General features: G+C 45.8%; 1 protein-coding gene across 3 annotated transcripts in view; it reads right to left on the bottom strand.

Moving 5' to 3' along the window:
* The window catches only part of obscnb (obscurin, cytoskeletal calmodulin and titin-interacting RhoGEF b), an 896,193-nt gene that overhangs the window by 165,203 nt on the left and 704,828 nt on the right, over positions 1-26,162 (bottom strand). For all 3 annotated transcript variants that reach the window (XM_038798455.1, XM_038798456.1, XM_038798458.1), the window contains 2 exons: positions 24,601-24,730; positions 16,205-16,307 (listed from right to left, as the gene is read on the bottom strand). In XM_038798455.1, coding sequence (XP_038654383.1) covers positions 16,205-16,307; positions 24,601-24,730 — 233 coding nt within the window. The remainder of the gene's footprint in view (positions 1-16,204; positions 16,308-24,600; positions 24,731-26,162) is intronic.

The following is a 26,162-nucleotide window of genomic DNA, read 5'->3' as shown; positions in this document are numbered from 1 at the left end:
AGAGAGAATAGGGGGCGAGTAGCGGCCTCCAACGCCGTCGTGAACCTCTCCGGGTTTCATGACGGTGTCGGGCCTTGCGGAGAATTCCGCCCAACGTGTGCGCTTCAGACATGGTGGGACACGCCTAAAGCTGCAAAGGTTTTTTTGGAGAGATAGAATACTCTTTTGGAGATGTAAAGAACCCTGTTGGATGTGGTTTAGGGACACTGGGGGAGGTACGCTGCCCTTGGGGAAATGTAAGCTGCCGCTCCCGGGATCTACCCAGCTCGCGAGATCACATTTTGTCAAATGTGCATATTAAAGTGAGACAGTAAGTCTCACTCTAACGTGCAGATTTCCGAGGTACCTGAGGCTTTGGGATTGATCCCTTCGCCTTGAAGACCTCAAGCGAGTGTTGTTCAGCACTGGTCCCCACAAACAGGGACCAGATGGAACGTCACTCGTGGGGGTCTCGCAGGAGATCAGAGGCTTCCAGCTGCATGCACTTTGGCGGCCTTGGAGATCGGTGCACCATTTAAAAATGATGACCCGATCACTCACTACAGTGGGGAGTTCAAGCGGAGCTCCCCACTGTACAAAACGGGGCTATGTGGGGCCTTTGAAGCACCTTATACAATGCGAGTCGCATTGAACAGCCATGTGTTTCTCAGCACTGCGAGCGCCTGGAAACACGCGGCTAAACGTGCTTGCTATGGGACTTTGTTGCTATTTGGCTAAATCGAGCCCCCAAGTCACTAAGTATATTTAGGACAGAGATAGATAGGTTCTTGATTAACAAGGGCTTATGGGGAGAAAGCATATCAGCCATGATTGAATAGTGGAGCAGACCCGATGGTTCGAATGGCCTAATTCTGCTCCTGTATGTTATGGCCATGCCCTCACTGGGCGTGATCCAGATCAGTATATCTAAATAAGCTATTTGTCTCATTTAAATATGCGTTCACGAGATTGTCCCGGTGCCCGGGGCCCTAACAGTCATGCCTGGGAGACCTCGCCATAGCACTGTTTAGTACTGATTTCCACAAACGTGGACCCGTTGTAATGGCACTTGGGGGGAGGGGGTCTACCAGGCCATTAGAGACTCCCAGGTGGACAGGAAAGGGTGGCACCCTGGCACTCCCTCTGGCATCTGGGCATGGCCACCCTGGCACTGCCACCTGGTTAACCTGGCAATGCTACAGACACCCTGGCACTGCCACCTGGCTAACCTGGCACTGCTATACAGACGCCCTGGCACTGCCAGGGATCGGGCCGGAGGAGGGGGCGGCGACCTTACCAGGTAGATGGAGGTGAGGACTTGTTCCCGGTGGACAACCCGAGGTTAAGGTGGAGGGGTCGAAAATGGAGGGTGGGTGGGCGATCAGGGAAGCCAGACAAAATGGCTTCCTGATCTGCGAGGAACCTTTCTTGCTGGCTCACCCCAGTGAGGCCTCAGCGGAGATAAACTCCGATGCCAAAAAAAACAGCAAATGCCTTTGAATACTTCATTGTATTGGGGGTCATGGGAAGTTTGATGGGGGGTTAGGGGAGAATAGGTTATGGGCCGTTTTTTGCCCTATTGATTTATTTTATTTTCTTCGGCAAAGTGCTGGTGCACTCAGGTAGGCCTTCTGCTGAGCTCATCCTGTACCCCATACTGTTTCCGGGATCACCTATCATGACCCCCACTACACCCTACACGGCCTCCGGTTTCAAAACAAATATGGCTCTGATTTGTTTTTCTAGGGCATAGATCATGGCGAAAAATATCTGCTGTTCATATACAAGTGCTGCCGCCATCATTTAAATCTTGGACTGCAGTTATTTCTGGAATGCGATGGAGCTTAAATGCAACTGAAATGGTTAACATTGCATAATTATACAGAAAGCAGACAAACAGCAAGTACAATTCAAACAAATCTATGTCAGGAAAAGTTCACTCCTGGACTGCAATTGTGTAATAAAGTCACATAGTAAGACTAGAGAATATCACATCAATGAGATTGATAAATTTTGGTTTCACATTTAAGTCGATATTTGATCAATTAAATGATCTTATTAATAAAGTGCCAATTCTTGCATGCATGAGTGTCTTACATGCTACTGACATGGTTTCTATTATAGACAAAAAATAACATTTGTTAATGCATAGCTCACATACTTTGAACATGTGGGACAATGGTGCCATATATTCCAGTTGAAACTGGACTCTTATGGATTTACAGCTTATCCAGCACAAAAAAGACAAATATCGGCCTTCTAAAATAAATAGATTCCATATAATTGAAGGAGAAAAGAACATGACTGAAAGGAATCCTTGAATTAAAAGTATTCAAATAATAAAAAATGAAGAGTGAAAATATCTATCTAAAAAGTCCAATGTAAGATAAAGCTGTAGCTATCATGTGTCACTTGGTAAGATTTTTCTTACAGTGGCTCTGTTACGAGGTGCTTCATTTTTTCTTCAAAATTTCTGTTCATTTCATGCTGAACAAGCTGAGTGATGAAAGCTGAGGAAATGAAAAGTTTTTATCCGTCTTTACTTTTAGTAACTGTAACAAGGACTCCTGGGTTACTTGTGCAGGACCCTTGTCCTATTGGTGCAACACCACATCCTAACAAGTCAGACATTGCCTCTCTTCCCCACATCCTGTGCTCCCTCCATCCCAATTAATGAGGAATGATCCTTCCAAATCACACAGAAGAGTTCTCTGAAAAAATTCAATTATTACAAATGTGCAAAAACGCACTTGCGTGGTATCAAGACACTGTGATTACTGTGATGCCAGACATTGCCACATTATTAACAAAGGTGTTATTGGAGCTTAGATGTATATAAAATGAAGCAGAAAATGTGCATTCATTGAAAAAACATTTTCTTCCCATGGGATTTAATTGTATGGTTTTCAAACGAACACCTAGACTGCTATTGTGTAATAAAGACACAGTAAGACTAGAGAATATCACACAAATGAGATTGATAAATTTTTGTCTCACGTTTAATTCTATACTTGATCAATTGAGTAGTCCTGTTAAAAAAGTGGGCGGCATTGAGGCACAGTGGTTAGCACTGCTGCCTATCAGCTCCAGGGACCCAGGTTCAATTCCAGCCTTGGTTGGCTGTCTGTGTGGAGTTTGCACTTTCTCCCTGTTTCTGCGTGGGTTTCCTCGGGTGCTCTGGTTTCCTCCCATAGTCCAAAATGTGTGGGATAGGTGGATTGGCCATGTTAAATGGCCCCTTAGTGTTCAAAAGGTTAGGTGGGGTTACTGGGATAGGGGGGCAGGCGTGGCCTTAAGTAGGGTGCTCTTTCCAAGGGCAGGTGCAGACTCAATGGGCCGAATGACTTCCTTCTGCACTGTGGAGATTTTATGGATTTTGTGAACACCTCTTAATGAAGATTACAAGTTTAAAAAAAAGCTAAAGGCAAAAATTGCAATGGATGCTAGAGTCAGAACAGTTTCACATGTTCAGCTTTATTAGTGCTATAATGTAATTTGATCCCTACCAATTCCAGAGGTGACCCTGTTCCTCTAAGTAGAGAGAAAAAGAAAATGCTGGAAATCTGATTTAAATGTTGATGATATATAAGTTACCAAACGTATGTAAAGAGAAAGGACCGATTAATATTTTCGACGTGTTCCCTTTGTGATCCAAAATATCATAATCTTTGTTTTCTCTTTTCAAATTCTGATTACTTTCATATTTTGTTTTTATTTTCTATCAATACAGCTTATATTTATTACTTAACCGTGGGAAATTACATTCTTCTCTACTTAATTAACTTGAATCAAATTCCTCTCTCTAATATTTTAATGGAGTTATTATCCATTTATTTTAAATTGGTTAAAACTCATCTTTGTAATAGTGGAATGCCAGTGCACAATGCCTTGATAAAACATAATTTCCAGGATATTGTCTTTTCCACATAGCAGAATTGATCTTAATGTATCTTGCCTGAGACAAAACCCAAGTTTGAATCTTTTTAAACTGTATTTTTTCTGTACAAGTACAATTAATTATTGTCATGTATAATTAATTAAAGCATAATGAAGCGGTGACATGATAGGATACAAATTAAAAATAGTGCCATTAGTCTGACTTATTTTTTGATGGAGATCTTTACTTTGGTTTACTTTTATTATATGTCTGCTCATTTTACCCAATGTAAAAACCAAATATTACACAAATGTGTGTATGAAAAACAAATGATCATCTTGTGTCTCCTGAAAAGAATCATAGAATTTACAGTGCAGAAGGAGGCCATTCGGTCCATCGAGTCTGCACCAGCCCTTGGAAAGAGCACCCGACTCAAGCACACACCTACTCCACCATCCCATCCCCTTAACCCAGTAACCCCAATTAACCTTTTTGGACACTAAGGGCAATTTAGCATGGCCAATCCACCTAACCCGCATATCTTTGGACTGTGGGAGGAAACCAGAGCACCCGGAGGAAACCCACACACACACGGGGAGAACGTGCAGACTCTGCACAGACAGTGACCCAAGACGGGAATCAAACCCGGGACCCTGGAGCTGTGAAGCAACTGTGCAAACCACTATGTGACCATGCTGCCCACAAAACTGGTGGAAAAGTGAATAATGACTTGTGAATAACACCAAAGCGTCATCATCAATGAATCGTCAGCTGAACATCAGGACAGAAAGTAAAGCCAACAGAAGTACCTGCATCAACAACAATATGAATGGATGGTCGTGATCGGAAAAATATCAGTATCATTACTCCACTAAAGTTAGTGGAAACTAAAATGTACCTGCAGGAAGAAATGCTTGTGCTGCAATTTTGTGGGCAAGAACATTCAACCAAAGGTTTTGGGTAAACATAAAGCATTGTTACATGTTATATTTAACATTATAATTATATGAACACTGCACCATAAAAATGTATTTCACAAAACAATTACATCAATTTAACCACACTATTGAGAGCTAAAATCATTTTTCCTCCATCTTTGCCTGTCTTAAATCCTGATAGTGTTTGCAACTTTTAACCACAACTGCAGAATGACTACAGTAACCAACAAAATAATCTTATGATGGAAACTGTGGGAAAAATGTGTATTTTCTGTCAGACTCTAATCGAGAAGGGAAACTGAAAAGAGAAACTGAGAAAGGAAACTGACCCTCCCAGTTGCTAAGGAAACTAAGATAGAACCTGGTTGAAATTCTATACATAAACGGACTCTGAGCCCTCAGAGCCGATAGATGATGAGTCCAGTGGTGCAGTACAGGCAGGCTGAAGAAGATAGAGGTTAAATACAAGATCGGAGAATAGGCAAAGAGATAACTGCTGTAGCTGTTTGTATTACTTGAAGATAACATTGGATCTCTACTATTCAGACCGAATTGAGGAGATCCTGCAAACATGTGCCATTTCTGGTGAAGATTGTGCCTACTCAACTTTGATGACCTGTATGCTGAGTGGACTGCTGAACCAATACATAGCTCTATCTGCCATTTAATGAATAGTTTATTGTTTCCATTCAACTGCAAATTGTCTGTTAATCATTTTTAACGAATGCTGGCATTGTGTCTTATGTTTGGGTGGTTAACTAAGGATATAATGATTGTCCTGTTTGACTCTTGTATAGTAAAAATCCTTCTGTTTTAAACCGTGAAATCTTATGGTTTCATTCTTTTAATAAATAACTGGGATTTTGGATTTCTTCTACTTTTCTTAAAAAAAACATTACTGGTCTCAACTGAAATGGTGAAACAATTGGAGGCTCATCTGGGATTTCAAGTCAACAAATTAATATGTTGCCAAGGTGGATGCATGATGAGAAAACAATCTGACAAGTCTCTTGGATTATTTACCAAATTTATTCAAAGAATCAAAAGTTCATCATAGGTATTTTTTATTTTCATCAGATGATGGGTAATAATTCTTTGTTAATTGGAAATTAATAGCTACCTATTTTTGGTACTGGTTATCACATTTATTAATTAGGAGTGGAAAAGGGTGAATGCAGAGTTCAAGTGAGATAAGAGGTAAGACAATGGAAAGGATGAGAGAGGAAGTGGTACGAACGTGTACCACGACTGGTTAGGATTGTATTCGCTGGAGTTCAGAAGAATGAGGGGGATCTCACAGAAACCTATCAAATTTGAACAGGACTAGGTAGGATAAATACAAGAAGGATATTCCCGATGGTGGGGATGTCCATGGACAAGCCCTCCGTATACACAGGATCTGCTCCGACGAGGAGCAGCGAAACAGACATCTACAGACACTGAAAGATGCCCTCGTACGAACGGGATATGGCGCTCGACTCATTGATCAACAGTACCAACGCGCCACAGCAAAAAACTGCACCGACCTCCTCAGAAGGCAAACACAGGACACAACCGACAGAGTACCCTTCGTCGTCCAGTACTTTCCTGGAGCGGAGAAACAACAAAATTTTCTTCGCAGCCTTCAACACGTCATCGATGAAGATGAATATCTTGCCAAGGTCATCCCCACACCCCCACTACTTGCCTTCAAACAACCGTGCAACCTTAAACAAGCCATTGTTTGCAGCAAACTACCCAGCCTTCAAAACAGCGACCACGACACGACACAACATTGCCATGGCAATCTCTGCAAGACATGCCAGATCATCGACATGGGTACCACCATTACACGTGAGAACACCACCCACCAGGTACGCGGCACATACTCGTGCAACCCGGCCAACGTTGTCTACCTCATACGCTGCAGGAAAGGATGTCCCTGTGGTGAATCACAGTCCGTGTAATTCACACTGTTATTATATATGATGTACTGTGTCTATGTAAGCTCGGTATACGAGCAGTTGCGCGGCTCTGCCCACAGGGGTAGATGAGGAGTTTGTACTGGGCTCCACCCTTGGCTCCGCCCATTGCTCCTCCCACTAACCAGAAGTATAAAGCTTGGCAGTCGTGAGCCTGCCTGCCAGTTCATCTCGTCGCAGGCAGGCTCTTAAAACCACTATTAAAGACTATATAAGACTATTAAAACCACTGTTCACTTCCAACCACGTGTCGTGTGAATTGATGGTCACATCAATTTAATAGTCTTAGGAAACAAGAAGAAATCGAAGAAAACGACTATGGAATCAGCCCTCAAGCCAGATCGACTAGAACTCGACCCGCAGGCTGCAGAGGCGAAAAAAATCTTTCAACACTGGCTCAGATGTTTCAAGGCCTACTTGGCTGAATCAAGCACATCAGAAACTAGAGGAGCAGAAACTCAGCCTACTGCACGCAAGGGTGAGCCACCGTATCTCTACTCAACTTAACAGTATTACCTCGTATACAGAGGCCCTAGCCATGCTAGATCGAATGTACGTGAGGCCCATCAACAAGGTCTATGCGCGCCATATTTTTACGACCCGCCGCTAGCGCCCCGCGGAGTCGTTGGAAGAATTCCTGCGGGAGTTAAAGATTTTAGCTCAGGACTGTAATTACCAGGCTGTATCAGCCGAACAGCACATGGAACTTGCTGTCAGGGATGTGTACGTGGCAGGCCTTGGATCGAATTATGTGCGGCAGCGGTTGCTAGAAAAAGGGGCCCAGAACTTAGAGGACACAGTTGAACTAGCTACCACTATGGAGGTCTCATTCCGCAGCCTCACCTTGTTCCCCTCGGACCAAGCGACCCCATCCTGGGCCCCCGACCAACGACTGTCCCAGACCTGCACCGCGCGGCCACCCAGCCATCATGCAGCCCCAGTGTACCGTTTTTGCGGACAGCCCCAGCACCCACGGCAGCACTGCCCGGCCCGTAACACGACCTGCAGCAGCTGCGGTCGCAAAGGACACTATGCCCGGGTCTGCCTAGCAAAGCAGGCAGACCCTAACTCTCCTAACTCCCCCGCAGCCCTGAGCACTCGTTTCCAGAATCCACAGGCCCGCAGGCCCCGAAATGCTGCGGCCTGTACTCCGACTCCGTCCCCAAATGACACGTGCGACTCATGGGGGCCGCCATCTTGGCAACCCCCCTCCATGCGGCCGGCCACGTGCGATTCATGGGGGCACCATCTTCCTCGGCGCCCGCCACGTGCGATCCACGAAGGTGGCCATCTTCTTCCAACTCAGAAATTCGTCTAGAAGAATACGAATTCAGAGGGCAGTCATCACGGGGCCACTCCAGCACAGCTGATTGAGCCGACGACTACCTGCAACTCAGCGCAGTGACACTGGACCAATCGCGTCCAAAACTCCTCCGAAATTCAATGATGACCGTTCAAATCAATAGATACAGGACACCGTGCCTCTTCGACTCCGGGAGCACTGAGAGCTTCGTACACCCAGAACTGGTAAGACGCTGTTCGCTCCCTATTTTCCCTGCACGGCAAACTATCTCCCTCGCTTTGGGCTCCCACTCTGTTCACCTCCAAGGGCGCACAGTCGCAACCCTAACGATCCAGGGCACCAGCTACTCAAACTTCCAGCTGCACCCTGACCTCCCTGATCTCTGCGCCCCACTCCTACTGGGACTCGACTTCCAACCACGTGTCGTGTGAATTGGTCACATCAGTCCCGAAGCGTGGTACATTGGCGAGACCATGCACATGCTGCGACAATGGATGAACGGACATCGTGCGACAATCGCCTAGCAGGAATGTTCCCTTCCAGTCAGGGAACACTTCAGCAGTCAAGGGCATTCAGCCTCTGATCTCCGGATAAGCGTTCTCCAAGGCGGCCTTCAAGGACACGCGACACCGCAGAATCGCCGAGCAAAAACTTATAGCCAAGTTCCGTACACATGAGTACGGCCTCAACCGGGACCTTGGATTCATGTCGCATTACATTCATCCCCCACCACCTGGCCTAGGCTTGTGAAATCCTAGCAACTGTCCTGGTTTGAGACAATTCACACCTCTTTAACCTGGGATTACCCCTCTCTCTGGATCTGTAAAGACTTAATTACCTGCAAATGCTCGCATTCAAAGCACTGTCTTGCATCTTTGACTTTGTCTATATATATATATTTCTGGAACATACCTCTTCATTCACCTGAGGAAGGAGCAGTACTCCGAAAGCTAGTGATTTGAAACAAACCTGGTGGACTTTAACCTGGTGTTGTAAGACTTCTTACTGTGCTCACTCCAGTCCAAAGCCGGCATCTCCACATCATGTACCCATCCAGATGCCTCTTAAATGTTGCTGATGTGCCTGCTTCCACCGCATCTTCTGGCAGCGCATTCCAGGCACCCACCACTCTCTTGTGCGAAAAACGTACTCCGCACATCTCCCTTAAAGTTTCTCCCTCTCACCCTGAACCTGTGCCCCCTTGTAATTGACACTTCCACCCTTGGGAAAAACCTCTGACTATCCACCCTGTCTATGTCTCTCATAATTTTGTAGACCTCTATCAGGCCTCCCCACAACCTCCGTCTTTCCAGTGAAAACAATCCTAGTTTATTCAACCTCTCCTCATAGCCAACATCCTGGTGAACCTTCTTTGCATTCTCTCCAAAGCTTCCTTGTCCTTCTGATAATAATAATAATCTTTATTGTCACAAATAGTCTTACTTTAACACTGCAATAAAGTTACCGTGAAAAGCCCCTAGTCGCCACATTCTGGCGCCTGTTCGGGTACACAGAGGGAGAATTCAGAATGTCCAATTCACCTAACAGCATTAGGTAATTTGTTAGGGATTTGTGGGTGTAAATCGGAGCACCCGGAGGAAATCCACGCAGACACGGGGAGAACGTGCAAACTCCGCAAAGGCAGTGACCCAAGCGGGAACCAAACCTGTGTCTCTGGTGCTGTGAAGCAACATTGCTAATCACTGTGCTACCGTGCCGCCCATGTGGTGACCAGACTGCACGCAATATTCCAAATGCGGCCTAACCAAGGTTTTATGCATGATTTCCCAACTCCTGTATTCAATGTCCCGACTGATGAAGGCAAGCATGCCATATGCCTTCTTAATCACGTTGGTCACCTGTGTTGCCACTTTTAGTGAACTGTGGACCTGCACGCCCAGATCCTTCTGTATGTTAATGTTTCTAAGGGTTCTGCCATTTACAGTATAATTCATACCTAGATTTGATCCTCCAAAATGTATCACCTCGCATTTGTCCGGATTAAACGCCACCTGCCATTTCTGTGCCCAAGTCTCCAATCTATCTATAGCCTGTTGTATCCCCTGACAATCCTTGGCACTATCAGCAACTCTGCAAATCTTCGTCTTATCTGCAAACTTACTAATCAGACCATCCACATTTTCCTCCAGATCATTTATATATACTACATCAGAGATCCCAGCACTGATCCCTGCGGAACACCACTAGCTACAGATCTCCATTCTGAAAAACACCCTTCCACCGCTACTCTCTGTCTTTTATAAACAAGCCAATTTTATATCCATCTAGCCAGCCCACCCTGAATCCCATGTGATTTTATTTTTTGTACCAGTCTGTCATGTGGGACCTTGTAAAATGCCTTACTAAAGTCCATATAAACTACATCCACAGCTCCTCCCTCATTAATTTTCTTTGTCACCTCTTCAAAAAACTCAATCAAGTTGGTGAGACATGACCTTCCCTGTACAAAACCATGCTGCCTGTCACTAACCAGTCCATTTTTCTCCAAATGTGCATATATCCTGTCCCTCAGTATCTTTTCCAAAAGTTTCCCCACCACTGACGTCAGGCTCACCGGCCTATAATTTGCTGGATTGTCCCTGCTTCCTTCCTATTTTTTACATAAATTTAGAGTGCCCAATTCATTTTTTCCAATTAAGGGGCAATTTAGCGTGGCCAATCCACCTACCCTGCACATCTTTGGGTTGTGGGGGCGAAACCCACGCAAACACGGGGAGAATATGCAAACTCCACACGGACAGTGACCCAGATACGGGATCGAACGTGGGACCTCGGCGCCGTGAGGCAGCAGTGCTAACCACTGCTTCCTTTCTGAAACAGGGGAATAACATTGGCTATTCTCCAGTCCTCTGGAACCTCAACTGTGGTCAAAGAGGAAGATATCTGTTCAGGCCACAGCTATTTCTCTTTTTGCCTCCTGTAGTAACCTGGGATTGATCCCATCCGGCCCCGGGGGCTTGTCTACCTTAATGCAATTTAGGATACTCAGCACTTCTTCCTTTAATATATTGACGTTCTTAAGATCGTTCACACACCTATCCCTGACCTCAACCTCCTTTTAGTCCTTCTCCCCGGTGAATACCAAAACAAAGTACTCATTAAGGATTTCACCCGCTTCTTGGGGTTCCACGCATAATTTACCTTCAATGTCCTTGAGTGGGCCTACTCTTTCTCTTGCTAAGCTCTTGATCCTAATATATGCATAAAAAGCCTTGGGATTCTCCTTGACCGTGTTTGCTGAAGTCATTTCATGGCCCCTTTTAGCCCTCCTATTTCCATGTTTAAGTTCCTTCCTACTTTCACTGTACTCCTCAAGGGCTTCAAAGGTCAGTTTTTAGATGCCTAGACCTATCGTATGCTTCCTCTTTCCTTTTGACTAAGCTTACAATTTCCCTTGTCATCCATGGTTCCCGAATCCTGCCATTTCTATCCTTCATTTTTGCGGGGACTTGCCTGTCCTGCACTTTAATCAACTGGCCTTTAAAAGCCTCCCACATGTCAGACTTGGATTTGCCTTTCAATAGCTGCTCCCAATCCACATTCCCCAGTTCCTGTGTAATTTGGATATAATTGGCCCTCACCCAATTAAGCGCCCTCACCCGCTGGCCAATCTTGTCCTTATCCATGACTATTCAAAGTCTTGGAATTATGGTTGCTAAACTCAAAATGCTCTCCCACTGAAACATCAATCACCTGGCCTGGCTCATTCCCCAATACCAAGTCTAGTATGGCCCCCTCCCTGGTTGGATTATCAACATACTGTATCAAAGTGTCCTCCTGGACACATCTAACAAATTGCTCTCCATCGAACCCCTGTCTGATTGGGGAAGTTAAAGTCGCCCGTCACAACTACCCTGCTTTTTGCATACCTTTTCAGTATCTGACGACACAACTGCTCCTGTCTCCTGTGGGTTGTTGCGAGGTCCATAGTACATTCCCAACATTGTGATTTCACCCTTATTCCTGAGCTCCACCCATAATGCTTCACTACAAGATCCCTCCAATGTGTCCTCCCTCAATCAGCAATGCAACTCCCCCAGCTCTTTTCTTTCCCCTTCACCACCACCTTACTACTGGAAATACTGACCATCTAATCAGCTACCTGCTTCCCTGTGATGTTATATCTCTATTTCTTTTCAAATGCAGGCTCTGAGCTTATGGACTGGCTCCTGGATAGCTATTTTAAGTCCTGCTCTGATCTCACTATTTTTCCCCTCTATTCACCAAATTAATTCTTGGGGGGGGGGGGGTTCTACTGTCTGCAAGCTGCATGTTTCCATTCTGTGCGGCGTTTGCTGGTGACGGGATTCTATCTTCCCACCGATTGCCAATGGGATTTCCCAATGTAACCACCCCACACAGAACCTGCTGGCAGATCAGCGCTGCTGGTGGGAAAACTGAATCGGAACAAACGGTGAATTCCGGCTTTGGTCTCTTCACATTGTTTTAAGGTTTTAGGTGGTGGGTGAGATGCAGGCTGACTTTAGGCTGATTGGTGGTGACTCAGTGGCCAGATTTTCATCATGATGGAGCGGCTCTCCATTGTGGTGAAAATTGTGGAAAAGTTCAGCCTCCAAACAAATAATAACCTATTTCCGCAGGAATGGGCTTGGAACCAGGCAAGGGTTCACATATGTGTGTCATCCAGTGGCAGCTAGGCATTTAAATTATCATCGTCCTCCACTGAAGTGGGATTTTGGCTGGCTAGGGCTGTGAAATCTAGATTTTGCAGATTAGAATAGGTACCAGCTTGTCTGAATTTGGTAATTTGTTTAGATAGCGCTTTGGAGAGATAAGGGGCAAAATTCTCCGACCCCCACGACGGGTCGGAAAATAGCGGGAGGGCCTTCCCGACATTTTTCCCGCCCTCCCGCTATTCTCCCCCCTCCCCCCGCCCAACTCCCGACACGAATCGCTGCCGCCGTTTTTTTACGGCCGGCAGCGATTCACAGCTGTTCGATGGGCCGAAGTCCCAGCCCTTTACGCTGTTTTTACGAACGGCAAACAGACCTGGTCTGGCCGTTCGTAAAAACGGCGGGAACAACTCGCTTTTTATAACCATGGCACCGATTGGCACGGCAGTACCACGGCCGTGCCAAGGGTGCCATGGGCCCGCGATCGGTGCCCACCGATCGCGGACAGCGGGCCCGATGCCCGCGCACTATTTGTCCTTCCGCCGCCCCGCAGTATCCATTCGCGGGGCGGCTGAGGGACATCCCGGTCCGCGCATGCGCGGGTTTCGCGCAAATATGCGATGACGTCATCCGCGCATGCGCGGGTTGGAGTCTTCCAATCCGCGCATGCGCGGCTGACGTCATATGACGCGTCAGCCGGCGCTAACTCCGGCAAGCGGGCTTAACAAAATTCGTTAAGCCCGTGATGCTGGAGCTTGCGGCGTCGGGCTGCTAGCCCCGACCGGGGACCAGAATCGGTTCCCGGTCGGGAAGGGGCGCGCTGGCGTCAAACCCACCCGGGTTTGACGCCAGCCTTACGATTTCTCCCGTTTTGGGAGAATCGCGCCCAAGGTACCACGTTCTCCCAGGCCACCTTCGGGAGAGGTGATGCATCCTTTGGGAGAGGCAAGGCATCCTTAGGCATTGTTAAAACTAATCACGATTATGCGTACAAAAGTGCACAAACTCATTAGAATCAAAGAGCTGTTAAAACTCACTGGAACTGTCAAAGCTGCCAAGGGATTTCATAGAATTTACAGTGCAGAAGGAGGCCATTCGGCCCATCAAGTCTGCACTGGCTCTTGGAAAGAGCACCCTACCCAATACCACACCTCCACCCTATCCCCATAATCCAGTAACCCCACCCAACACTAAGGGCAATTTTTGACACTAAGGACAATTTATCACGGCCAATCCACCTAACCTGCACATCTTTGGACTGTGGGAGGAAACCGGGGCACCCGGAGGATACCCACGCACACACGGGGAGAACGTGCAGACTCCGCGCAAGACAGTGACCCAAGCCGGGAATCGAACCTGGGACTCTGGAGCTGTGAAGCAATTGTGCTAACCACTATGCTACCGTGCTAACTCTGCTGGGATTAAAATTTTTAAAAGTGTGGAATTCAAAATAAAGATAAATGCTTGATATTTTATTGTCCATTGACATAAACCTGGGATTATTATTCATGCTGCAATGACTGATTTTATAAGTTAACATCAGAGTGGGTACCTGTTTAGTGAAGCTCCAGATTGGTGACAACAGAATAAAAATGTTTCCATAAGAGATTAGTCAAAGGGATTTCCATCTGTTGAATATTTTTTAAATCAATGAGTGTGTATTCTTATGTTGAAAATGGTGACTTAATCAATAACTTATTTTGTGTCAGCAGGGTCCTGGGGTCTGCCCACGGTGGATACTAAGTGAGTTGGCATGAAAGAGGTAGGGGAAAGGGTGATGGGCATGGGTTGTCATGAGTTGGCACTAGATTTCCGTAGGGGTTATAAAGGGTTATGAGGATAGATGGTGGACCATGGGAAGGTATAGGTGGAGGGGCATGTGTTGGCATGACAGTCTGGGTATGGGTGGGCAATAGGAGAAAAAGGTTGACATGGATTAAAATAGGGAGTGTGGAGGTGGGTGAGGGCTGTTTTTTTAAAACCATTTTTTAATTAATTTCCACAAAGTAGGCCTTCTGCCTAGCTTGCCTCTGCACCCAATGTCCATCGCAGTAATTATGAGGGTGACTTAAAATCCAGCCTGCCCCCACTGGAAAGAAAATAGGAACTGTGGGCTGCCATTATTAAAGGTTGGGTTTACAGAGGCAGGAATTCTGCAGTCTCTGTGCACTTGATTTGGGAGAGTACAGTATGTTAGGAAATTAATGCAAAGGGGGATGCATTTCTTTGGTGAGATCAAGCTGGCAGTGATGTGTACAATTGGTCTCCTTAGCTAAAGAAGGATATACATGCCTCAGCAGTGGTGTAACAAAGGTTCTTTAGGCTGATTCCTGGGATGAGACGAATGTTGTTTAAGAGAATGAGGAGAATGGGCCTATATTCTCAGGAATGTAGAGAGGGGATCGCATTGAAATATATTAAATTCTCAGAGGGCTTGACAGGACAGATGCAAAGAGAGTGTAGAACTGGTAGTCATAGTCTCAGGATAGAGATGTGGGACTGAGATGAGTATGCATTTTTTCACTCAGCAGCTTGTAATCTTTGGAATTATCTACTGGAGCTCTGTGGCAGCTCAGTCATTAAAAATAGTCAAAACTGAAATCTACTGATTCTTGGACACAAAGTCGAATCAAGGGATATGGGAATAGGGGTGGATAAGTGAATGTTAAAATTTAGTGATGATCTTATTGAATAGTGGAACAAGCTCAAGGGGTCATATTTCCAACTACAGTTCCTCTTCTGATGCTCTTATATGGTCATGACCTCAATATCCACTGTATTCTTTCTGCATCATCCCCTCCCATTAGTATCACTCCCATCCTCTTATGCCACTTGTTATCTGCTTATGTAGTTGTCTGATATCTTCCATGTGACATACATTCTTATCACTCACTCCTCAATATCCACCCTTCATCAGCCCCAGGTTCACCTTCTCCTCCTACTTGGCCTCATCCCTGAATTCCACGTCTATCCTGAATAGCCCTTTCCCCACCTCTCTCACCTTTCACTAACCTCCTCCCTAACCTTCTGGACAACATCTATACCTCTCCTACACTCAGCTTTGATCCTAATTAATCTTTCCCCCCCTAAGCCCTCAATCACTTCTCTGTGGTCTGCCTTCCGTTCATGTTTGGTTGAGGCTCTGACCATCATTTTCCAAATGTATCCCCACAATCCCATTTTGTATGCAAGCCTTGCTTGTTCCATTTGCCACCAATATGACAATTCCTTGCTTTAAGGTTTGTAGAAGGAAAGGGGGCACAAATAACAGATTTTCTATTCCTACATCACAAAAACAGAAACCATTTATAAATCTAAATTATAGATTTCATTCTTTTGGCTATTATCAGGCAAGTTTACAAATTCAACTATGACCATAACTAACTTGATTTCACTTCCTGACAACTACAACAGCTTCTGGATAAAGATTTTTTTCTAAACCTTCAGCTCCCAGAACTATTTAGAGTAGCAAAAATAACTATTGAACTTACCTTCAATCATGACAACTTGGCTTCCTTTCCTTTCTGGAATCAGGACAGGAGCCTGAAGATACAGCTCTGCAACATCCCTAGCTGTACCCAGCTTGTTTGTAACCTGGGATAACAGAAACATAACAATGCAGCTTGATAAACATAAAGTAGAACAATAGTAATGACTTTCATTTTTATGATAAATTATGTTGATTAGTTTCTCCTTTTCTGTACTAGTAAATCTTTAAACGAGCAATGTGTTTGATTGAATTATTGCACAATTCGATCTATTATAAAATATAAACCTTAAAACATTTTTACTTTTGTAAGGCTGGAGCCTTGAAATGAGGGAAAACACATGGACCAGGTATTGGGGGAGGTGGCAATTGTCAAGAAGTTGTGATAAATGAAAATGAAGGAATCTAATAATTGGGAATATGTTTTGGTGAATGTTTGATTAAAAGAGTGAAAACTATTTTTAAATGGGAATTGGTTAAGAAAACAGATTAACTGAGATATTTGATTTGTGGATTAGCCTGGCAACACTGTAAACAGATATTGTCCGAAGAGAAGTGGATAACAATAAGGCATAGAAGAGTTAAAGCACAGATGGTAAAAGTTCAAAAGAGAATTTTCACACTTACTTTCTAAAACGGCGCGCTCATGTAGAAAATGACATTAAGACAATCAGTTCAGATAAGAAAAGATCAAAAGAGAAAGTAGTAAATCAATGGAAGGGTTAACTCTATATGGTGAGCTGAATAGAGTTGATCCACGATCACAGCAACAAACAGCAGGAAACTGAGTTCACTTTTAACAAACAATCCCTGAGAATCCTGTTTGAATAGTCAGTTGTTTCTGTTCTAAACTAGAAGAAATCCCAAAGCGATATCGGTACAGAATATGGTAACTATCGCTGGATTTTATGTATAGTTTTAAAACCTATGGAATGTTGTTCGGGGAGGTTAGGAAAATAGACTGGTTTGGAAATGGGTCAATTGAACAAAATTGTGTGTATGTAGCCATTATTGTAGTTAAGTGCATGTTTTTTTAGTTCCCTTTCTTGAGTGTTTTATTGTTTAAGAAGTATTTATTTTATTATTACAACATGATCGGAACCTTCCACACTGGTCTACACATCTTTCCTCACATTATATAAAATTGCAAAAAAAAGTTATGAACTGGCATGCCAAGTTTCCCTTCTGGGATTAGCATTGAACAGCAGCTGGGTTCTTAACACAATGTACTGTCAGGAAGTGTTTGGCCCCATTAAAATTTCCAGCACTTTTAGAAACAGGTCCATAATTTTCTCACTCACAAAAGAGCAAGCATGCTGTGCCGGGGTGCATATAAGGAAATGCATTTCTTGTTACGCTCTTAGCAACACTGGAAGACAGGGACAGCAAGGAGTCAGGAATGTTAGCAGTGGATTGGTGCAGGTTCTTTTTCACCCAAGCACAGATATTTGGCGCTATAATGTTCAAACCCATGTTTAGAATTTCTTATACATAATATCTTATATTTCTATACTAATAGGTCTTGGTGTTCAGGTTGGAGATACAACCATGATATTAAGAACAACTCTTTCCAAACTTTAGAGGATCAAAGAAACACTGTGATGATTTGGTTAATTTTCAAGAACGGAAAGCTAGGAGGCCTTTCAAGGCCTCGAACATAGTGATACAAATTCAGGAGTGATTTCTCACAGAAAGGTATACAGATGACTGAAGTGGTCAGACTAGTTCAGAACCAACATTCATTCAGTGACACTGGGGGCAAATTTTAACCTCACAAAATGGTTAGGTTTGAAAGGTGGAAGCAAGCTAACAGAACCAAAATTGCCAGTTGCGTCTGGAAGTTGGAATCAACCAGCCAACCTCTGCCTTTAACATTAGTGCAATCTGCAAGATGAGAAAAATCCCCATTGGACAGGTGGATTGTTAAATGTCCATTATTAGCACAGGATCATTATGGCACAGAACTTGTATGGGGAACGGTTGAGGACTCTGGGTCTGTACTCGTTAAGAGTTTAGAAGGATGAGGGGGGATCTCATTGAAACTTACAGGATACTGCGAGGCCTGGATAGAGTGGACGTGGAGAGGATGTTTCCACTTATAGGGAAAACTAGAACCAGAGGACACCATCTCAGACTAAAGGGACAATCCTTTAAAACAGAGATGAGGAGGAATTTCTTCAGCCAGAGGGTGATAAATCTGTGGAACTCTTTGCCGCAGAAGGCTATGGAGGCCAAATCACTGAGTGTCTTTAAGACAGAGATAGATAAGTTCTTGATTAATAAGGGGATCAGGGGTTATAGGGAGAAGGCAGGAGAATGGGGATGAGAAAATATCCGCCATGATTGAATGGCGGAGCAGTATCGATGGGCCGAGTGGCCTAATTCTGCTCCTATGGTCTAAGTCACTGTCACTGTGTCCCTGAACAGCTGCAGGGCATACTGAAGGGGGAGGGAAACAAACAGATATGCTACACATTGGTAGCAATGATATAGGAAGAAAAAGGGATGAGTTCTTGAAAGAAGGGAGCTAGGACATGGATTAAAAAACAGAACTCAGAAGGTAGTAACCTCTGGATTACTTCTGGTGCCATGTGCTAGTGAATATTGAAATAGGAGGTTAGTCCAGATGAATGTGTGACTGGATAAATGGTGCAGGAAGGAGGGCTTTAGATTTCTAGGACATTGGGACTGTTTATGGGGATGGTGGCACCTGTACAAGGCAGACGCTTTGCACCTGAGGTTAATGGGACCAGTGCCCTTTTAGGGAGGTTTGCTAGTGCTGTTGGGGTAACCAGGCAGGGACCTGGGAACCTGAGAGAAAGTTCAGCAGGGATAGATGCACAGCCAAAATCAGAAGAGACACCAAGTGAGTCAGGAAGGCATAGAATGTCTAGGCCAGTTAAGTCACAAGGGAGTTTGGCAAGATTGGATGCTATTTATTTTAATGCAAGGAGTCTGACAAACAAGGCAGATGAATTGAGGGCACAAATTAAAACATGCGAGTATGATGTCATTGTTGTCACTGAGACATGGTTGAGAGAGAACTTGCTGGGCCACAAGTAAAATGGGAAATCAAATACAATGCTGAAATATTAAATACGAATGTATTAAATATGTGGCTACCCATGTGCAAATACAATTTAATACTCTTCCATTTCTGACTACTCTTATGTGGTTCTATCGTTTGCCTTCACAGTTCTCTGTTAGTAAAGGAAGGATAGATGGAGCAATAGCTCTGGGCTCCGATACCATCCTGGTTGTAGTGCCGAAGATACCCCTAGCCAAACTGTTCTAGTAGATCTACAACACTGGCATCAATCCCAAAACGTGGAAAATAGCCCAGATATGACCTGTTCACAAAAAAGTTGGGACAAATCCAATCTGATTAATTACTGCCCCATGAGTCCACTCTCAATCAGGGGCTGGTTTAGCACAGGGCTAAATTGCTGGCTTTGAAAGCAGACCAAGGCAGGCCAGCAGCACGGTTCAATTCCTGTACCAGCCTCCCCGAACAGGCGCCAGAATGTGGTGACTCGGGGCTTTTCACAGTAACTTCATTTGAAGCCTACTTGTGACAATAAACGATTTTCATTTCATTTTTCCAATCATCAAGTAATAGAAAATGTTGTAGACCATGCTATCAAGCGGCAATTACTGATCAATAACCTGCTTAGCCATGCTCAGTTTGGGTTCTGAGTAAAACCAGAGTCAATGGGAATTGGTAGGAGAACTCTCCACAGGTTGGAGTCATACCTAACACAAAGTAGTCTGGCTGTGGTTGTTGGAGTCATATTATTTCATCCCTAGAACACTGCAGGAGTTCCACGGGCATTATCAGTATCCTAGGTCCAACCTTCTTTCGCTGCTTCATTAATGACCTTCCCATCATCATAGCGTGGGTGCTGGGTGGGTCCAGTGACCACAACCCTAATTGGACAAGCCTTTTAAGTACTATGGCTAGAGGCACAGGTCAGAGGCTGAGGCTTCTCCGATTAGTATCTCCCCTCCTGACTCTCCAAAGCCTGTCTACCATCTACAGGGCACAAGTTAGGACTGTGATGGAATATTCTCCACTTTCCTGGATGAATGCAGTTCCAAGAGATTCAATGCAATCCAGGTCAAGCAGCGGCTTGATTGTCAGCCCGACCATCACTGTAAACATACACTCCTTCCACAACAGGTGCACAAGTCTGCAGTGTGTACCAATTACAAGATGTGCTGTAGAAACTCATTAAACCCCTTCAGTAGCACCTTTCAAAACCAGGTCCTCTATTACTGAGGAGAACAACAGTAGTAGACACATGAGAACACTACAACCTGCAGGTTCCCTTCCAAGGCACACACTATCCAAACTTCAAAACACTGGTCAAAATCCTGGAAGTCTCTCCCTGTCAGCATTGTGGGTGTACCTGTACCATATGGACTGCAAAGGTTCAAGAAGGTGATGGGCGGTAACTGGTGACCTTGCCAACGATGTTCACATTCCATGAATAAAAAAAGCTGGAGAGTACTTTGCTGCACCTCAGTGAGGCACTGAATGGCCAAGGCTGGGTTTTCATTAATCCTGCTTAAGGTTGCATTCAGAGCATGCGAGCCATTGGTGGGGGTCAGAATGTATTTGGTTGACTGCCATGTTTGATACTCCATGGAAGCAGACATTAACACGAAGACCTGTGATATCATGGCATACATGTCAGAGGCAATTTGCTCAGATCTCTCTTCAATCATGCACAGTGCCCCTGAAAAAACTGATCGTGCCTCACACATTTTCTGCTGCTGCTTCAGAGTTGCTCCCTTTGCTGACTGTGTCTGAGGTTCAGAATCTATGTCAAGCAGAGCAGAACTTGGGAGGGCTTGTATCCTGCCATGTGGAGTCTTCACTGCTGTTGCTATCTCCCCCATCTATTCCTGCTTACTTGTGATGTGTGAAATACCATTGTGTGACAACCCAACTAACTGATTTGGCAGTCCCACCAAGGTGTGCGTATCTGGGTGGATGGATACTGTGTATAAGACCTGTGAAGGTGCATTCTTGGAGTGAGTAATTTACTGCGAGGAATCTTTGTTCCCCTTCTGCACTACCTTCTGTAGGCAACTTAAAGTACTTCTGGAAGATGAAAGACATGAATCAGAAATGTAAATACAAGCAGGTGTAAGTCATAATTTTACGACGATCATTTCTCAGTCTCTGCTAACGTCAAGTGATTGTTAATCATATAACTGTATATTATTCAATTCTGTTCTCAGATAGAAGATAGCTGAGAGACATCCACCTATGATGAAACTCAGCAGTTGTTAAAACATCCACTTCTCTATCTCTCCAAGGACAGAAAGTGCAATAGTGTGAAAAATGTAGTGGTTGCAATTCACCGGAAAAATTTTCAAGTCCAGTTTCGGGCAGGTTTGGCAGGGTGTTTCTCGATGGTTGCAGTGCCGAGATTGACACTGCTAGTCAACGATACTTAGCTGTTTGTTTGAGCCTGGGGGAGTTTATCCCCATCGAGGCCACACTTGGGAGGTTTCCCTGCACTGGGGAGCTGAGCTCCCCAGCAAGACTGGCTCCTCACAGTCGGGGCACTATTTTGAAAGGCTGCCCCTATTTCTATACCAACCCCCACCTCTTTCAGGATGCCCTACTTTCAGGACTCCCCTCCTTCACCCACCTAGCCTTTCTTCAGCCCCCTCAAACCCCCTTTCATGTGCATGGTCCCCTCAGGCCCCAACCACTGGCAGGGCCATGGTGCTCAGGTGCCGGGGGAATTCAGGGTACTACCCGACCCTTTCCCTAACCACCCAAGGGGCTTAAAGGTCTCCGAAACGCCTGAGGTGCCATCAGACCTGTTCCACGATTGAGGAAACTAGTGCCATATGGTGCCCAGTTGAGACCCCGCAATCACAGCCATGATTCCCGGGTGCTGGGTGAATACAATGACCGGATATTTAAATGAGCCTCAACCTATAATCACCACTTCAGGCCAATCTCCATCCCATTAACGGGAAGGAACACCTATCTAAGGCCTCCCGAAATCTAACCGGCTCCCCAGTGAGTGGTCACGCAGGCCCCCTTTAGCACACCTATTAAAAAACATTCTGGGCAGGATTTACCGACCACCTACTGCGTGTTTTTTGCCGTTCAACAGCGGGAAACCCGTGCGCCTGTGTGGAACCAGAATTGCCTGCCTGCGTGAACAGCTGGTAAATTCTGCCTGAAGTGAGCAAAGCAGTTGCTGTGGGGATCGGAGGAGGTGAGTAGCCATCTTGGAATATGGGCAGCCAGGCCAGGGGCACTGTGGGGTCACTCCTGGGCTGAGAGGGAGGTAGGGGGTGAGCTGGTGCAGTGCCAGCCTCAGGGCAGTTGGGGAAGGGTGGCAGGTGGGACCGGTGCCAGGGGCCGATGCCAATCCACTCGTGCTGCCCTGTCCACCTGGATTGGCCACACTAAAACTGCCCCTTAATTGGAAAAAAAAATGGGTACTCTAAATGTATTGAAAGAAATGATGGAAGGAAGGCCATTGATGAAGCAGCTGGAGATGGCTGTGCCTACGACACTACCCTGAAGAACTCCTGTGGTGATGTCCTGGAGTTGAGATGATTGACCTCCAACCACCATAACCGTCTTCCTTTGTGCCAGGTATGACTCCAATCAGCAGAGTTTTCCTCCTGATTGCCATTGACTCCAGTTTAGCAAGGGCTCCTTGATGCCATAGTTAGTCAAATGATGCCTTGATGTCAAGGGCAGTCGCTCTCACCTCACCTCTGGCATTCAGCTCTTTTGTCCATGTTTCAACCGAGGCTGTAATGTGGTCAGGAGCTGAATGACCCTGATGGAACCCAAATTCAGCGTCCATGAGCAGGTTATTGCTGAGTAAGTGCCGCTTAATTACACTGTTGATGACTCCTTCCATCAGTTTTCTGGTGATGGACCGATAGGGTGGTAATTGGCTGGGTTGCATTTATCCTGTTTCTTGTGTACAGGACACACCTGGGCACTTTTTCCACATTGCCGGGTAGATGTCAGTGTTGTAGCTGTACTGGAACAACTTGGCTAGGCTTGCTGCAAGTTCTGGAGCACAAGTCTTCAGTACTATTGCAAGAATATTGTCAGGGTCCATAGCCTTTGAAGCATCCAGTATCGACCGTTTCTTGATATTAAGTGGAATGAATCGTATTGGCTGAAGACTGACATCTGAGATGCTGGGGACCTCCGGAGGAGACCGACTCGGCACTTTGAAGACTGTTGCGAATGCCTCAGCCTTCTCTTTTGCACCTATGTGCTGAGCTCCTCATCATTGAGAATGGGGATGTTTGTGAAGCCTCCTCCTCCAGTGAGTTGTTTAATTGTCCACCACCAGGGGCAGCATGGTGGTGCAGTGGTTAGCACTGCTGCCTCATGGTGCCGAGGACCCGGGTTTGATCCCGGACCCGGGTCACTGTCCGTGTGGAGTCTGCACATTCTCCCCGTGTCTGCGTGGGTCTCACCCCCCACAACCCAAAAAGATGTGCAGGGTACGTGGATTGGCTTTGCTAAATTGCCTCTTAATTGGAAAAAAATACTCTAAATTTATAAAAAAATATTGTCCACCACCATTCACGACTGGATGCGACAGGACACCAGAGCTTAGATCTGATGCGTTCATTGTGGAATTGCTTTGTTTTGTCCATTACTTGCTGCTTATGCTGTTTGGCACACAAGTAGTCTTGTGTTGTAGTTTCACCAGGTCTTACGGCACTGGCTGGCGGTTCTCCTGGTTACACTCCCTGAGCTGACGGCCGCTGCCACTGCCTCCCAGGTGGCACTGGCAGCCTTGTGGCTGACCCTCCAACTCCCTCAGGGAAAGGGGGTATCCCATCTGGATTCCACCGAGTCCAACTGTCGGACCAGATCAGCATCACTGAAACTTGGGGCCAGTCTGCACGGTGGTATGGTCGCATGCTGTCTGGGGTTTGCTCTGTAGGATTAGTTTAAGAGCTGCTCCCCCATTTTAGCGCGCGCTGTCCAGGCAAATCGGGTGGCGGGACAGACTTTTCTGCCGTGAAGCCTGTGGGGCATCATTCCATGACCTAATTAATGTTAGATACCGGTGGTGGCCTCACCGGGTCAGCCGTTGTGAAACACCTGATTGTTCCCGCTCACTATCGCACTTAGAATCAATTCCGTTGGATCGCGCCCCTGGGGACAGTCATTAGCTTGCCGCTCCATTCACTGAATTGGAATGATAAACCAGATTTGGTGAATTCTACATATGTAAAATGTGTAAAACTGTTGCCATATTTAACTCAATGCTCATACTTGACATGAAGTCAATCCAACCTCAGATGAAAACTTGTTATGCTTCTGAATTGAAATGGAGTCGTCCAGGTAAAAATTATTTGAGCAATAGCATTTTCCATCATACTCACTTCACATTCATAGACTCCAAGGTCATTCTTTTCTGTGTTTTTGATGACCAGCAGAGCAACGCCAAACTGCTGATCATAGAAAGTCTGGTACTTTGTTTTATTTGTTAATGGTGAACCATCAATACTCCATCTTCAATAAAAACAGAATTAATTGGAAATCAATGTGACTGATATTTGAAAAAAAGTTTAAAAAACATCAGCTAGAGCAAACAGGGATAGGAACAGGGGAAATAGGGACAAAGGAGGGGTATACGGGAGAGGGGGGAAAAAGGGGGGAAGGGAGAGACCGGTGGGGGTATGGGGGGAGACACAGGGAGGGAGAGACTGGGGGTGGGACACACGGAAGGAGGGACAAACAAGGCTAGAAAAGGAATAACAATAGGGCTACAAAGTGCCACAACCAAAGGGCTCGAAACAAGGGATCACTGCAAGCATCCACCCAGTACTGTCTCTGCGCGAAGGGAGAAACCCCGGAGGGGAGGGGCGCGTCCACCAGGTAAGTATGTTTAATCCCACAGGAGCGAGGGGCCCCCCACCAGGATAGTCATCTGGAACGTAAGGGGACTCAACGGCCCAGTGAAACGATCCAGAGTCCTCATCCACCTAAGAAATATAAAGGCCGACATAGTGATCCTGCAAAAGACACACCTGAGAGAGCAGAACTGACTGCGGGTAAGAAAGGGCTGGGTGGGACAAACCTACCGTTCCTGCTATGGGACAAGGGCCAGGGGGATGGCAATACTGGTCAGCAAGAGGACGATGTTTAGGTGACAAAGACGGTTACGGACCCAGGGGGACGGTACGTCATGGTCAGCGGGACCCTGGTTGGGGCACCGGTAGTACTAGTTAACGTGTATGCACCCAACTGGGACGACACGAGCTTCATCAAGAAGACCATGGCAGAAATCCCTGACATAGCGACGCACCGACTAATCATGGGAGGGACTTCATCTGTGTACAGGATCCACGACAGACAGATCAAACCCCAAAACTGGGAAAACCTCCAGCATGGCAAGGGAACTCAGTCACTTTATGGAACAGATGGGAGCTGTGGACCCCTGGAGGTTCGCCCACCCAGGGGAGAAGGAGTTCTCCTTCTTCTCCTCAGTACACAACGTATACACCAGAATTGACTTCTTTGTGGTGGGGAAAACAATGCTTCCGGGGATAGACAGAGTGGAATACTCCTCAATTGTGATATCAGACCACGCTCCACACTACATGGACGTGAGGCTGAAGACGGGCAGGGCGCAATGCCCCACATGGAGGTTGGACATTGCCCTACTAGCTGACAAGGCCTTCAACGAAAAGATATCGCAGGCCATAGCAGAGTACACGGAGAACAACCAGAATGGGCAGGTCTCACCCTCCGCGTTCTGGGAAGCGCTAAAGGCCATACTAAGAGGGAAAATCATCGCTTTCAAAGCGCAAAGAGATAGGGAGGAAAGGGCGGCTAGGCAGCAGCTAGTCGACTCCATAATGGAGGTAGACCGTAAATACTCCGAGGCCCCGACCGTAGAGCTCCTGGCGGAGAGGAAAGAGCTACAAAAGAACTTTGATCT

Source organism: Scyliorhinus canicula, chromosome 5 (genome assembly GCF_902713615.1).
Source record: "Scyliorhinus canicula chromosome 5, sScyCan1.1, whole genome shotgun sequence".
In the NCBI taxonomy this organism is placed as follows: Eukaryota; Metazoa; Chordata; class Chondrichthyes; order Carcharhiniformes; family Scyliorhinidae; genus Scyliorhinus; species Scyliorhinus canicula.
This window is presented reverse-complemented; position numbering and strand designations above follow the sequence as displayed.